Source organism: Neophocaena asiaeorientalis, unplaced genomic scaffold (assembly GCF_003031525.2).
Source record: "Neophocaena asiaeorientalis asiaeorientalis breed wild unplaced genomic scaffold, Neophocaena_asiaeorientalis_V1.1 scaffold322, whole genome shotgun sequence".
NCBI classification, from domain to species: domain Eukaryota; kingdom Metazoa; phylum Chordata; class Mammalia; order Artiodactyla; family Phocoenidae; genus Neophocaena; species Neophocaena asiaeorientalis.
This window is the reverse complement of record NW_020185329.1, coordinates 2543637-2557185: the sequence shown is the minus strand read 5'-3', so window position 1 is coordinate 2557185 and position 13549 is coordinate 2543637. Positions and strand designations below refer to the sequence as shown.

The 13549-nt window shown below is 44.4% G+C and overlaps 1 protein-coding gene across 1 annotated transcript in view; it reads left to right on the top strand.

Moving 5' to 3' along the window:
- LOXHD1 (lipoxygenase homology PLAT domains 1) overlaps positions 1–13549 on the top strand; it is a 195071-nt gene that overhangs the window by 45283 nt on the left and 136239 nt on the right. Inside the window, exons 7-8 of the mRNA XM_024734711.1 lie at positions 8007–8130; positions 10503–10753. Coding sequence (XP_024590479.1) covers positions 8007–8130; positions 10503–10753 — 375 coding nt within the window. The remainder of the gene's footprint in view (positions 1–8006; positions 8131–10502; positions 10754–13549) is intronic.

Sequence of the window (13549 nt, the reverse complement as noted above, 5' to 3'; positions counted from 1 at the left end):
AGAATGAAGCTGTCTGATAGTTGAGGTTTTGTTATTCCTTAATTTATCATCTTGTGTCAGTTAGGAACATATTTGGCTGCAAGTATCAGAAAATTGAAGTGCAATGTTAACCAATCAGGGGCTTATTTTTCTCATCTCACGTGAGATACAGATATGGTCAGCTCAGGGCTGGTGCAGCTGCTTTCTGAGACACCTGGTCTCTCGCTGTGTCGCCATCCTCAGCACTGTGGCTTTCATCCTCCAGCTTGTTGTCTCATGATCACGTGGTGGCTGCTGAACCTCTCTGCATCTTATCTGTGTTCTAGGCAGGAAGAAAAGAGAAGACCAAAGGGGAAAGATATTTTCCTGGCAAGTCTTGCCTTATTTTGAGAGAAACAAAACTCTCCTTGGAACTTTTGCCTGTGTCACGTGGCCACCCTAGCTACGTTGGAAACTGGGACTTCAAGTAGGCTTTCCAGCCCTCATAGTAGAAGTAGGCTAAGAAGGTGATTGGAAAGGGTGTTGAGTAAGCATCCTTGAGTGTCTGCCACACGTCTCTCCATAACTAGCCTCAAAGTTCCTTGAGGGCACCTCCCAGCTCTTGGCATGGGACAAGGTGCTGAATCAGTGAAGCAAGGAATGGCCAAGTGTCCCTTGGAAAGAGCGGGCTAGCCTGGCCCTAAGAGCAGCCAGCCTAATTCTGAACAGGGTTCCAGGAGGCTAAGTGGAACTGCTGCTTGGATTGGAGAAGAAATGAGGCAGGAGTCCAGGTCCCAAAGAGCCAATGTGCGGGCAGAGGTGTGTCTTCAGGGCAGACAAGGGAGAGGAGGCAGGTGTGTTTTAGGACCTCAGCCAGGATGGGGCACAGAGCAGGTACCTTGCAGCCCAGTTCCTTCATCCTGGGAGGGAAGACTGAATGAAAACACAGGTGTAGTGGAAGGAGCTGCAAAGTGCACCCGACGGCCTGAGGGAGGTCTTGACGTAGTCGTTGCAGCTGTACTTCTTGAAGGCAGCTTCCTTCTTGATCACCTGGGCCCTCACCCCCTATGCTCTCGGGAGCTATGTGCAGGAGGCAGGTTTGCACACTGAAACAGGTCCTTTTGTCATCTTCATGCTCAAAGGACAGGGCAGCTTGGCAAGATGTGAAATATATGGGTGAGAACACTTTTTTCCTTTAAAACATTATAAATCTTGTTCTGTTACCTTCTGAAATTTGACATCGAAGCCAAGCAGACTTTTATTTCTTTCTGGACAAACTGTTTTGTGGTTTTTTGTTTTTCATCCAGGATGCTTATGGGATTTTTTTCTTTTTATTTATAATTTAAGTCTTGCTAGATAATGTCTAGGAGCAGGGTCTTTGTTAGTTCATTCATCTTCCCTCCTCTCCCCTCCTCTCCCATTTCCACCCTTCCTCCCTTCCTCCATCCCTCCCTCCCTCCTTCCTTCCTTCCTTCCTTCCTTCCTTCCTTCCTTCCCTTGTTTTTAACTTCTCTGGATCAAGATGAATCTTTTCCATGATGCCTAGGATTATTGTTTGTTTATAGCTCAGAAAAAAGATTTCCTATCATATACTAGATTCTTGCTTGAATGGCTTTTTTCGGGTTTCTTCTTCAGGAGCACCAGTTATCCATTTATTGGATCTCGGCTCTCTGTCTTCCAAAGATCTCAGCTTCCCTTTTATTGCTTTCATCTCTATTTTCTTTGCATTCCATAAGAACTTGTCAGATTCTCCCCCACCTCATTATTGATTTGATTTTTCACACTACCAGTTGCATTTCTTTCTCCTATTAATATGCATTTTAATTCTGAATGTTTCTTCTAATTATTTTTTTCTTCTTACAAAAGTAATATATATTTATTGTAAAAAGTTTAGGAAATATAAGTAAGCAAAAATAAGATAATCTGAACCACCATAATTTCACCATCCAGAAATTACATATCCTCCAGACATTTTTCTGTTAATGAATACACATACGTCATTTTTAATAATGGGTTCATAATAAGCACAATGTTTTACAAACTGCTTTGTTTTTACTTTCAAATGTAACATGCCTGTTTCCCCATGCTCTTGAAATAGAATAACGTTGATATTTCACAACGTAATTTTTAATGCCTATAATATTTCATTGCCCAGATATACCATGAATTATTAAACCAATTCCCCTTTGTTGAACATTTCAATTTTTTTCTCAAAATTATTGATACTATAAATTGTGCTGCAACAAACATTCTTGCAGCTTCTCTTTATATACATCTATGATTATTTCCTACAATTAATTCCTAGGAGATGGTTAAAGGGCATGCAGAATTGTAAGAACTTTGATGTATTTGCTGCTGTATAGTATTGCTTTCCTGGATACCTTTCCCATGTAATCTAGCTCTCTTTTCATATCATTTTATTGCCTTTTCACTGCAGCCCTTTCTATTTAAAGATGTTTACTCCTGTTCATAAAGACCATATCTTCTTATATTCTATTAAGCATACCCGTTTCTTGAATTCTTTTTCTGTATCCTTTATCCAGTCCTTTCCAGAGTTCTGCTCTTCTTCTGATTCTTCAGAATGATGTTTCTTTCCTCCCTCCGTCTCCCACCTTCCTTTTCTTCTTTTCCTCTTCTTACTGGTTGCTAGTCAGACACTATTTTAAACCAGAAGCCCAAGCAGGCTACTTTCAGTGTGAGATTGGTTATTCTCTTTGGAGCCAGTGTTATGTGTAGGGGCAAGTTCAGGACCTGGTTGTCAGGTCCCCACCTGTCCCCCGAGTGCCAAGGTGGGTGTCCCTCCAAAGGTTCACTGGCTTCTGAAGAACTCCTAACAGTCTGTTCCTTTAATGTAAGCCAAACCAAAATGCTCCTTGGGGATAAGACATAAAAATAATTCAGGAATTTTGCAGGTCAGAACACCTGGATTTACTAGATATTTTCCTGAAGGACGAATTACGATGAGAGAGGAGGAAGGAGGGTTTTAGGTCCCAGGTAGGGTGGGCTCAAGCTGAAAACCAGAGGCTAGAGGAAACCCTGGGGCACCTCTCATCACTTTGTGACTACACAACGCATAGCCAGCCCTAACCTCCTGCCTTCCCTCTTGACTGGGTCTCCACGCTGCCCCCTCCTCACCTAACCTCCACAGAGACACCAATTAAAATGCTGTTAAATTGTCTGCATTTCCAAATTTGACACTTGCACAGTAAGTGCTCCCACTCTCGAAGTTGCCCAGTTGGTTGCCTTGGACATCACATGACAACTGCTCCTTTGGTATTTATGTGTGAGGGCTTGGTGGGATAAATCTGAAAGCCAATATTATTAACCCCTTCATAAGTCATCTCCCTCCTCTTCTTCCTTAGTCAATTGTCCATGTGTGTTCCTCAGCCCCCTGTTCTTTATCCCCTCTCCGGGGCTGGCATCCTCCCTCCCCCAGGCTTTGCACATGGCTTGGGTCCCCGTGTCTGCTTAGTCCAACAATTGTGACTGACTCAACTGATCAGTTCAGCTCAATGACCACCACAAGAGCAAGAGTCACAGGATGGAGCATTGCGCTGCCAGTGGGCCTTGCCCTTGGCCCATCTGCTTCAGTAGAGGACTTGCTTGAGGCCCCACAGCTCTTCAGTGACAGTACTGGCACCTGCCCCAGGTCCTCTGGATTCTGAGTCTGGACACTCTCCACCGTGTCATGCATTAGAAAATCCAGAATTGGATGGATCGCCTGCCGCATGCCTTAGGGAGCGTTAAGTTCAACCAGTACCACTGGCTCTAACAGGAAGAGGAGACAGAGGCTAATGAACAGATTTCAGGGACCTCAGGAAGCCCAACATGGCCTCATGTCACCAATTTATACTCAACATTCAACAAACATTTACTGATTGATTATTATATCCTAGGCCCTGAGCTACCAACTGCAGCTGTTGCAGTGGACATGGTTCTGCTTCTAAAAGAGACAAGACGAGTTCCTGAACACTTCCTTACTATAAGGCAGGTTACTTACTTTAACCTTATATTCCAAAACTTCAGGGAAAGTCCAGCTTTCAGTGAACAAACATTCTGTCCTAAGTGTCCCACATGTGTTGATCAAACCAAATTTCCCAGTTTGAAAATCAGAAAACAGAATCACCCCAACTTTAATACGAAGCAGGACGAGATGAGTCTTACGTGAAGTACAAAAAAAATGTTGGGTGAGTTGTGCCTGATTGAGCAACAGAGAGGGCTTCAGGGAGGGTCCGTTGGAGCTGGGCCATGAAGATGGGCAGGGCTTTGCCAGGAGGAGCAGGGAGGAGGACTTCTTTGGGCAGAGGGGATGACAGATGAGGAGCAGCTGGAAGGTGGCATACGGATACTAAATAACTGGACCAGGGCACAGGGCTCAGAGAACTGAGAAATAATGTCAGGGAGAAGGTGAGGGCAGGACCACCGCAGGCGCTGATCAGAATAAGCCATCAAAGGTCTTTATTGAATGAGGCAGCCGAGGCAGTAATGAAGGAGTGGGTGTGTGGGGGGGCTCAGAGGGGAGGGATGAAGTGTAGAGGAAAGGGTGAGAGCATTGGGGGTGTCACCATTCAAATGCTGTCATTTACCATTACTCATATTTGTGGTATGTTACACAGTAATTGACACGGTATTGCAGTGTGATGAGCGAGGTGCAGAGCGTGTGGGGAAGGAGGAGGACACCGACCTCCCTTCCTTCGCTGAGCTTTGTTCCCCCCATAGAACATTCCCTTGTTCTTCCATGACACTAGGTCTCCCCCGCTAAGCCCTGGATGCCAAGACTTTTTTCCAAGTAGGTTTGTAAACTCCAAAGTCTTCCTCTTTTATCTTCTCCTGTGTCAAAACCTATCTGTCCCTTGCCCTATGATCTAAGAACTCCAGATGTAAGCCACAGTTCAATAGGGGTTCCTGGAATGTGGCGATGACTGCTTATGAGTCAAGCAAGGGCCACCTTTACTGGATAACAGATATGCATTTTCAAAGGGATGGTTGGAAACAGGGATAGGTCTTACATTCATTTCCTGCCCCGTGGCTGATACAGAGAGGGAACGCTGTGGATCACCCAGACTGTCTGCATCTCAGGCACCTCGGCACGTGGGCGGTAAGGAGGAGACCCTTCAGCTTCTCCAGATTGCCCTATGTGTGTGGGGTTTGTTTCTTCTGCCCAGAATGGGTCTCCGCTCCAATCAGGTTATGGAAAGTTGGTGGAAATTATTCCCATATGGAGGAGGGAGAGCTGCTGTGAGTCATGGTTGACTCTCTACACTGATCTGCAAGGTATCAACTCCAAGACAAACCCCATGTGCTCACACAGACATGTTTACCCTGTGCGGGAAGAAATGCAGGCCCCCGTGTCCTGGACTGTTTGGATGTGTCTGTGAACCCTCTGGAGAGAACAAGAAAGAAAGAACCCCTGCCTGGCAGCTTCATCTTTTCCTCCTCTTTTTCGCGGTTGGTTTATCCTTCTTGGCTTTTCGTAACGGTGGTCTCGCCTCGTAACTGCTGTGTCCCTGTTGCTGCAGGACAGAGCGGGCTCCACCGTGGACAGGCCCCCTTGTCTGGCTGCCATCTCGCCTCCCAAGGGCTCATGTCCCCTGGTTTCCCTCTTAGAAGGTCAGCCCAGCCTATAGGCTTGTCTGCAGGTGAGAATATTCCTCCAGGAGATAACAGCTCTTGTCTTCCATTAGGTTATTGCTTCTGTCTGTCTGTCTGTCTCTCTCACACACACTCCAGGTGTGTGCTTCTATCATTCATGATAAAGGCCACTCTGTCTTTCCAGTCTTATTTTACAGTTGTCTCTGCCAGAACAGCAGACTGTGAAACTGTGGTCTGGAGGGAGCACCACCATTTCATTCTGTTAGCAAAAACCATTCCTGAGCTGTCTTGAATTCTTAAAAGGAACTTTATGAAAACTCAGGGATGTCTGGGCAACTTGTGAACACAAGTGGAAAAGCTGCTTGTTCTCCCCCAGAGGGGACCTTACTAATATCCTTTAAGCAACAGGGGTCATGGGTCCCAAGCAACAGGACCCATATCTGCAGAGGCCAGAATGCCTTTGGGAGAGTCCTCTGCCACGTCCCCCTGGACAATCTTCCTGTACCGACGTAGGCTCCTTCCACATCTCACCTCTCTGCTCCTTCCTACAGCACTCACCATTTGCTACTAGATGTGTTCCAAAATGTTCCACCCTCTGGGAGCCAGCCTCCTCCAGCCTCATCCTGCAGACCTTGGGACTAACAGATGTCGTCAGTAATTGTTTATATATTTCAATACTCATTTGGAAACTTTCCAGAACTGTTCCTGGCCTTTTATACTTTTTATATCAGTGCTTAAGTGTTTATGTCTCAGCCTTTCTTTGTGATTTCAGAACGTCTGATTTTTAGAGTCTTGTTGGTTATTCAAATATTCATTCATATATTTTCTCTTCCCTTTGTGGTTCAGCTGTGCAAGCTAGTTTTGTCCCACAGAGTTATTTAATGGCAACACATTCTATTTTTCAGATTAGCTGAACTTCTCAAGCCAGGAATGTCCATCAGCTATCAGGCCAGGAGAAGGCCCTTTATTGATGACATCTTTGTGAACTGTGAGGGCGGTTTGTCATTTGCTCTTGGAATTATACCTGGCACACCAGTCTGTGAACGTTTAAAGACAGAAATGGTGAATCTGTATATCTGTCGATCAGTAGACTTGACAGCTTATCTGATAAACTGAGTCTTTTCTTTCTTCACCTTGCTTTTCCAACCCTGTGAGGGTCAACGTAAAGGGGGTCAGGAGGTATAGCCCAGATCCTTGGCTCCCCAATCTCCCCACAGCCTCAACCCTGGGAGAGGAAAGACAGAGAGAAATGTGCAGATACATGAATTGGGAGAGGCTGGACTTCCTTTCAAGGCAGAACCCCTTCTGGACAGGCCACAGAGGTCTCCAGGCACTCAGCTCTGAAAGTACAGACACGCAATAAAAATCAGCAAGCTCTGAAGGCTGACTCACACCAACCAAAGTTACAAGGGACTGATTTATAAACCAGAGCTTAAATGCTGATGTATCTGGAGAGAGAACCCTGGTGGGATGGCTGGTCCTGGCCACTGGCTCAGGCCACTGACCCCTCTCTGGTGGGTGATATACTCAGGAGTTCAGCTCTCAGCCCAGAAGATTCCTTGATGAACATTGCATTAGAACAAGGTGAGATGCCTTTAGGCAGACCAAGACATGCCCTGTTTCCACACTACAGACAGTTTGATCTTAGGAAGTGAGTCTTTCACTGAAAATCGGAGCCCCACTCTGTCAGGCAGTCCTGGGAGTACCTGGGCAGATATTTTTACTTTCCAACTCACCCTGTCTGTCACCAAATGCATCTGCCTTCCCATTATGACTGGAGGACTTCATCTGGGATGATCACACTTATCTTAGAGTGAGTTTTTAGTTGGATGTTCCTGGGACATTTTAGGAGGGCCCCTCAGCTCCTTGGTGAGCTCTAGAAAACACATTTATCTCAGCCTCGCCAACAGAGCTCACATGTGAGTCCCCGTGGGGGCTTCATGGATGCTCAGTTCTCCTAACTTCACTGTCAGTGGCTGACCATTTCCAACCTGGTCACCAGATACTGGGATTCTGTGTGCCAGATTCAGGGCTTGTAGTTCCCTTTATGTGGACTCTGCTTCTCAGCAAGAAGGTCAGAATCCCAGCCTTCAGCAGGTGAGGAAGACGGTGGTCTTGATGCTGTCTGTAAATCCAGGCTTCCAGTTCTAGCTCCTCAGTCTCACAGGGTCCATCCTGCTAAGTTTCTTGCATAGCATTTTTTTAATGATCCTTAGCAGAGGAGGGAACAAGACTCAGTAATTCAAGGAGCTAATTTTCAGTCATCCCTGTTTGACTCTCAGTGCTTTGCAAGGTTTTCCTGACAACAGGTGTGTCCTTGTGATAAGCTTTCCTTGGGCCACGAGGAAGATGAGAAAGTATACTTGGAATTCACTCAAGTGATGGAGGAATGGATTCGGTCACCAGGTGTGACCTCAATGACACTTAACCTTCCTTCCCTCTCTTCTCCTTCCCAGATTGTCATTGAAGATATTGGGAATAAAAGAAAATATGATTTCCCTCTTAATCGCTGGCTGGCCTTGGATGAAGACGATGGCAAAATTCAGAGGGATATCTTAGTGGGCGGAGCTGAGACCACAGGTAGAACAGAAGAAAGGGGGGGCCCAATTGGCTAATACTTCACTTTCTGCCTGAGGGTCAATGTTCTCATCTGTGGGTCTGGAGGCCTGCAGTCCAGTGGGAAGCAGCCATGTCTTTAGACCACATTCCTCCTGCCCCTGAAAGTGTTCTGTCCCCCCGGGCTGGAGTCTGGGGCTCTGCTGATACCAGAGGTGATAAGGCGCCCCTGAGCAGACACTGACTTCCCAGGGCAAGAGAAGTTATGCGCAGGATGGAGCCAGGGTGTGAACTCCCGACACACGTGGATATTTATGAGGATGTTGACTGACCCTTACCTCCTCCTACTATTGAGCGCTTCCTATATGGCAGACTCTCTCTAGGCACCTGACTCATGTCATTCCTCTAATACTCACAACAACCCTAGAGTATGGGAACGGTTACTGTTCCCATTTCACAGTAGAGGAAATTGAGTCACAAGTTAGGAGACCTGTTCCAGGTCACACAGCTGATAAGTGACAAATCCAGGATTTGGTCTGCCTCCTAAATCTCTACCCTGTGTGAGTTCCATGGAAAACCTGAAGCTCCCAGCATGGAAGTTCATAGATGTTCCAGAATATCAATGTTGGTGAACGCGCACAGCTGAGAACATGCTCTGGGACAGACCCTCCCATGGCTCCCACTGCAGAGAGAATGAGTCCAAGTTCTGGGGTATAAGATAAAATTGCTCCACGATTGGGCTCCAATTGACCATTTCAGCAGCATCTTTCAACATCTTCTACTACCACTTCCACACACACACTCCCTCTCCCTCCCCCGATCTGCACACCTTTCACTCTTTCCCACACCTACCCCCTCTCCCTGTTCCCCCCACCTCACCCACATGCCTTCCCTCTCCCCTCCCTTTAGCTGCTGGCCTTACTCTTTCTCTTCGGAATATGCTTTCTCCTCAGCCTGTGACACCATTTCTCTTCTTTCTGCTTCTCAACTTCCTGCTGCCAGTCGCTTCCTCTGAAACTTCCCCTACCCGCTCTAGACAGGGCTGTCTCTCCCTTCTCTTGCTGCAGACATTTTGGGAAGAACGTGACTGCTATTGTTTAGGAAACCAATGCTCCTCTGCTCCAGTGCTTTTCAACCATGGCATTATGGCGCCTTGGCCTGGGTGAGGGGTGCCACGTTGTCGGGTGTGTCACGATTTTGTATTCTATAGTTTGAAAATTATTTACTTAAAACATCCACTAGAGCAGATTAATATGCCCCCTTTAACTGTGTTACTATTACTTGCTTCCAGTGGTAGATGAGGAGAAATGACAGTGAGAGGCTGGAATTGCTGACAACCTAGGCTATGACAGTATGTCTAGTGTGAGAACACCATCTGTTCATGTGTTGTGAAGTAAAGCTGGACACCCACTCTTTGAGGGCAGTGGCTATTCCTTTTTACCTTCATAGTCTCCCAAGGCCTGTCATAGAGTAAGCACTCAGTAAATGTTTGTTGAGCAAGGGAAGGTGCGAATGTATGAATGAATAATGTGTCCATGTAGTTGCATGTGCTATCTCCCAAAGACATTTTGTTTCTCTGAGATCAGGGGGTGGGGGTAGGATGAAAGGGAGGTGGGGGACTAACAAGGCTTAAAGTACCACTTGCCTTAGACTCTGGGACAGTGTGAAAAAAGGCAGACCACACCTTAGCAGAATTTCCTATAGTTTCCTGTTCAAATGTTTGTCTTTGGTGTTTTCCTTTAGTCTGTCTCATCTCAGAGTTTAATCTCCTCTTGCTGGCTCTTCCCCAGAACTCCATGTCCTCACATTGCCTTCTGACTGACCAAAACCCCAAATGGCCCAACCCACAATGTCTTCTCCCTCCCTCAGTCTTCCGCATCCCACCCCCTCAGGTGGTAAAGGAGGACATTAGTGCCCTCTATTAAGAGTTATGTTTTTAAGTTATGTGCAAAACAGCAAGCTCCATGAATCAGATAGTCCTGAATACAAATCTCTCTTAATCGAGGTGACGATTCTAATGAAATGAGACACAATAGAATTCATCTGGCAGCTATTAATAATATGCATGTGATAATTAGCATTAATAATAAGTACTATTCTTAACCAACCCAAGCTCTTCCTTCTCTTTGTTAGTTTCCTGTAATGGGGGCTGGCAGCTTCCTGTAACCTGCAGTTTGCTCCTAAACTCAGGTGCACTGACACACCAACTCCAAAAAAGATAAAGGGAAGTGGAAAGGGGCACTGGATGTCGTCTGGGGGAGGAGGACTTAGGGGGATGGGGATGTACAGCAGAGGGAAGGTCTAGGGAGGTGTGGTCAGGTGGCAGAGAAGGTGGGTAGGATATTGTTGTCAGCTTGCACTGAACCCTCTCCTTCCCCCTGTTGTTTCCATACCAGCCATCTCATATATTGTCACCGTCTTCACTGGGGATGTCCGGGGTGCTGGGACCAAATCCAAAATCTACCTGGTCATGTTCGGGGCCAGAGGGAATAAGAACAGTGGGAAAATCTTCCTGGAGGGCGGTGTGTTTGACCGTGGCCGCAGAGACATCTTCAACATCGAGCTGGCTGTCCTCCTCAGCCCACTGAGCCGGGTCTCCATCGGACATGGCAATGTGGGAGCCAATAGAGGCTGGTACTGTGAGAAGGTAAGGGAGGCTGGGGAGGACCCTGCCCTGATTCAACCCTTCTCTTTAACTTGCAAATACAAACTCTAATCTGCATCCTACTTCCTACTTCCTTTGCACCAGTTACAAAGTACATGAGAAATCCCTCTCACGGGGCCCTTTTTTTTTTTTTATTCAAACAGAAAGTCACAAAAATTATAATCATCCTCATCAGTTCACTCAGTCCCATGTAATTAATTTTTTTTATCGTGATCTTTTGTTGGCACTTTTATGAGTTCATCAGTTTCCCATTAGAGTTCTGAAAATGCTTCTTCATTCAGTTCAGCAGTATAGTCAGTTACCAGAAACCTGTACTTGTCAGAGTCTTTTCCATGAATTCCTTAAAGATGAAACCCTTCTAGAGGAACATTTTCGCAAAAGCATCAGAGTACACCCAGAACTGTCTGTAACTGACAAAAGGCTTAAAAATGACCACGGTTAAAGATTTGATGAAAGTTCATAATAATGCAATTGACAAGGAAATTTCGTTATTTCTGAGATATACATTTTAAAGTAATAACTAGAATTATGACTTATAATATGATACCAGAACATATAAGATTTTTAGAAATTTCATGTAATGTCTGAAACATTTATATTAACATATTTCCATACAAATAACCCAAAGAAAGTTTAGTATGAGTTGCTTTTGTTTGTTTGTTTTTTATACTGCAGGTTCTTATTAGTCACCAATTTTATACACATCAGTGTATACATGTCAATCCCAATCGCCCAATTCAGCACACCACCATCCCCACTCCACCGTAGTTTTCCTCCCTTGGTGTCCATACGTTTGCTCTCTACATCTGGGTCTCAACTCCTGCCCTGCAAACCAGTTCATCTGTACCATTTTTCTAGGTTCCACATACATGCGTTAATAAACAATATTTGTTTTTCTCTTTCTGACTTACTTCACTCTGTATGACAGTCTCTAGATCCATCCATGTCTCAACAAATTACTCAATATCCTTCCTTTTAACGGCTGAGTAATATTCCATTGTATATATGTACCGCATCTTCTTTATCCATTCATCTGTCGATGGGCATTTAGGTTGCTTCCATGACCTGGCTATTGTAAATAATGCTGCAACGAAAATTGGGGTGCATGTCTCTTTTTGAATTTTGGTTTTCTTGGGGTATATGCCCAGTAGTGGGATTGCTGGATCATATGGTAGTTCTATTTTTAGCTTTTTAAGGAACGTCCATACTGTTCTCCATAATGGCTGTATCAATTTACATTCCCACCAACAGTGCAAGAGGGTTCCCTTTTCTCCACACTCTCTCCAGCATTTGTTGTTTGTAGATTTTCTGATGATGCCCATTCTAACTGGTGTGGGGTGATACCTCATTGTAGTTTTGATTTGCATTTCTCTAATAATTAGTGATGTTGAGCAGCTTTTCATGTGCTTCTTGGCCATCTGTATGTCTTCTTTGGAGAAATGTCTATGTAGGTCTTCTGCCCATTTTTGAATTGGGTTGTTTGTTTCTTTAATATTGAGCTGTTTATATATTTTGAGGGTTAATCCTTTGTCTGTTGATTCATTTGCAAATTTGCTTTGGCTATTTGGGGTCTTCTGTGTCTCCATACAAATTTGAAGATGATTTGTTCTAGCTCCATAGAAAATGCCATTGGTAATTTGATAGGGATTACATTGAATCTGTAGATTGCTTTGGGTAGTATAGTCATTTTCACAATACTGATTCTTCCAATCCAAGAACATGGTATATCTCTCCATCTGTTGGTATCATCTTTAATTTCTTTCATCAGTGTCTTATAGTTTTCTGCATACAGGTTTTTGTTTCCCTAGGTAGGTTTATTCCTAGGTGTTTTATTCTTTTTGTTGCAGTGGTAAATGGGAGTGTTTCCATAATTTCTCTTTCAGATTTTCCATCATTAATGTACAGGAATGCAAGAGATTTCTGTGCATTAACTTTGTATCCTGCTACTTAACCAAATTCATTGATTAGCTCTAGTAGTTTTCTGGTAGCATCTTTTGGATTCTCTATGTATAGTATCACATCATCTGCAAACAGTGACAGTTTTACTTCTTCTTTTCCAATTTGTATTCTTTTATTTCTTTTTCTTCTCTGACTGCCATGGCTAGGGCTTCCAAAACTATGTTGAATAATAGTGGTGAGAGTGGACATCCTTGTCTTGTTCCTGATTCTAGAGGAAATGCTTTCAGCTTTTCACTATTGAGAATGATGTTTGCTGTGGGTTTGTCGTATATGGCCTTTATTACGTTGAGGTAGGTTCCCTCTATGCCCACTTTCTGGAGAGTTTTTATCATAAATGGTGTTGAATCTTGTCGAAAACTTTTTCTGCATCTATTGAGATGATCATATGGTTTTTATCCTTCAATTTGTTAATACGGTGTATCACACTTATTAATTTGCATATATTGAATAATCCTTCAATTCCTGGGATAAATCCCACTTGATCATGGTGTATGATCCTTTTAATGTGCAGTTGGGTTCTATTTGATAGTATTTTGTTGAGGATTTTTGCATCTATATTCATCAGTGATATTGACCTGTAGTTTTCTTTTTTGGTGACATCTTTGTCTTGTTTTGGTATCACGGTGATGGTGGTCTCGTAGAATGAGTTTGGGGGTGTTCCTTCCTCTGCTATATTTTGGAAGAGTTTGAGAAGGATAGGTGTTAGCTCTTCTCTAAATGTTTGATAGAATTCGTCTGTGAAGCCATCTGGTCCTGGGCTTTTGTTTGTTGGAAGATTTTTAATCACAATTTCAATTTCAGTGCTTGTGATTGGTCTGT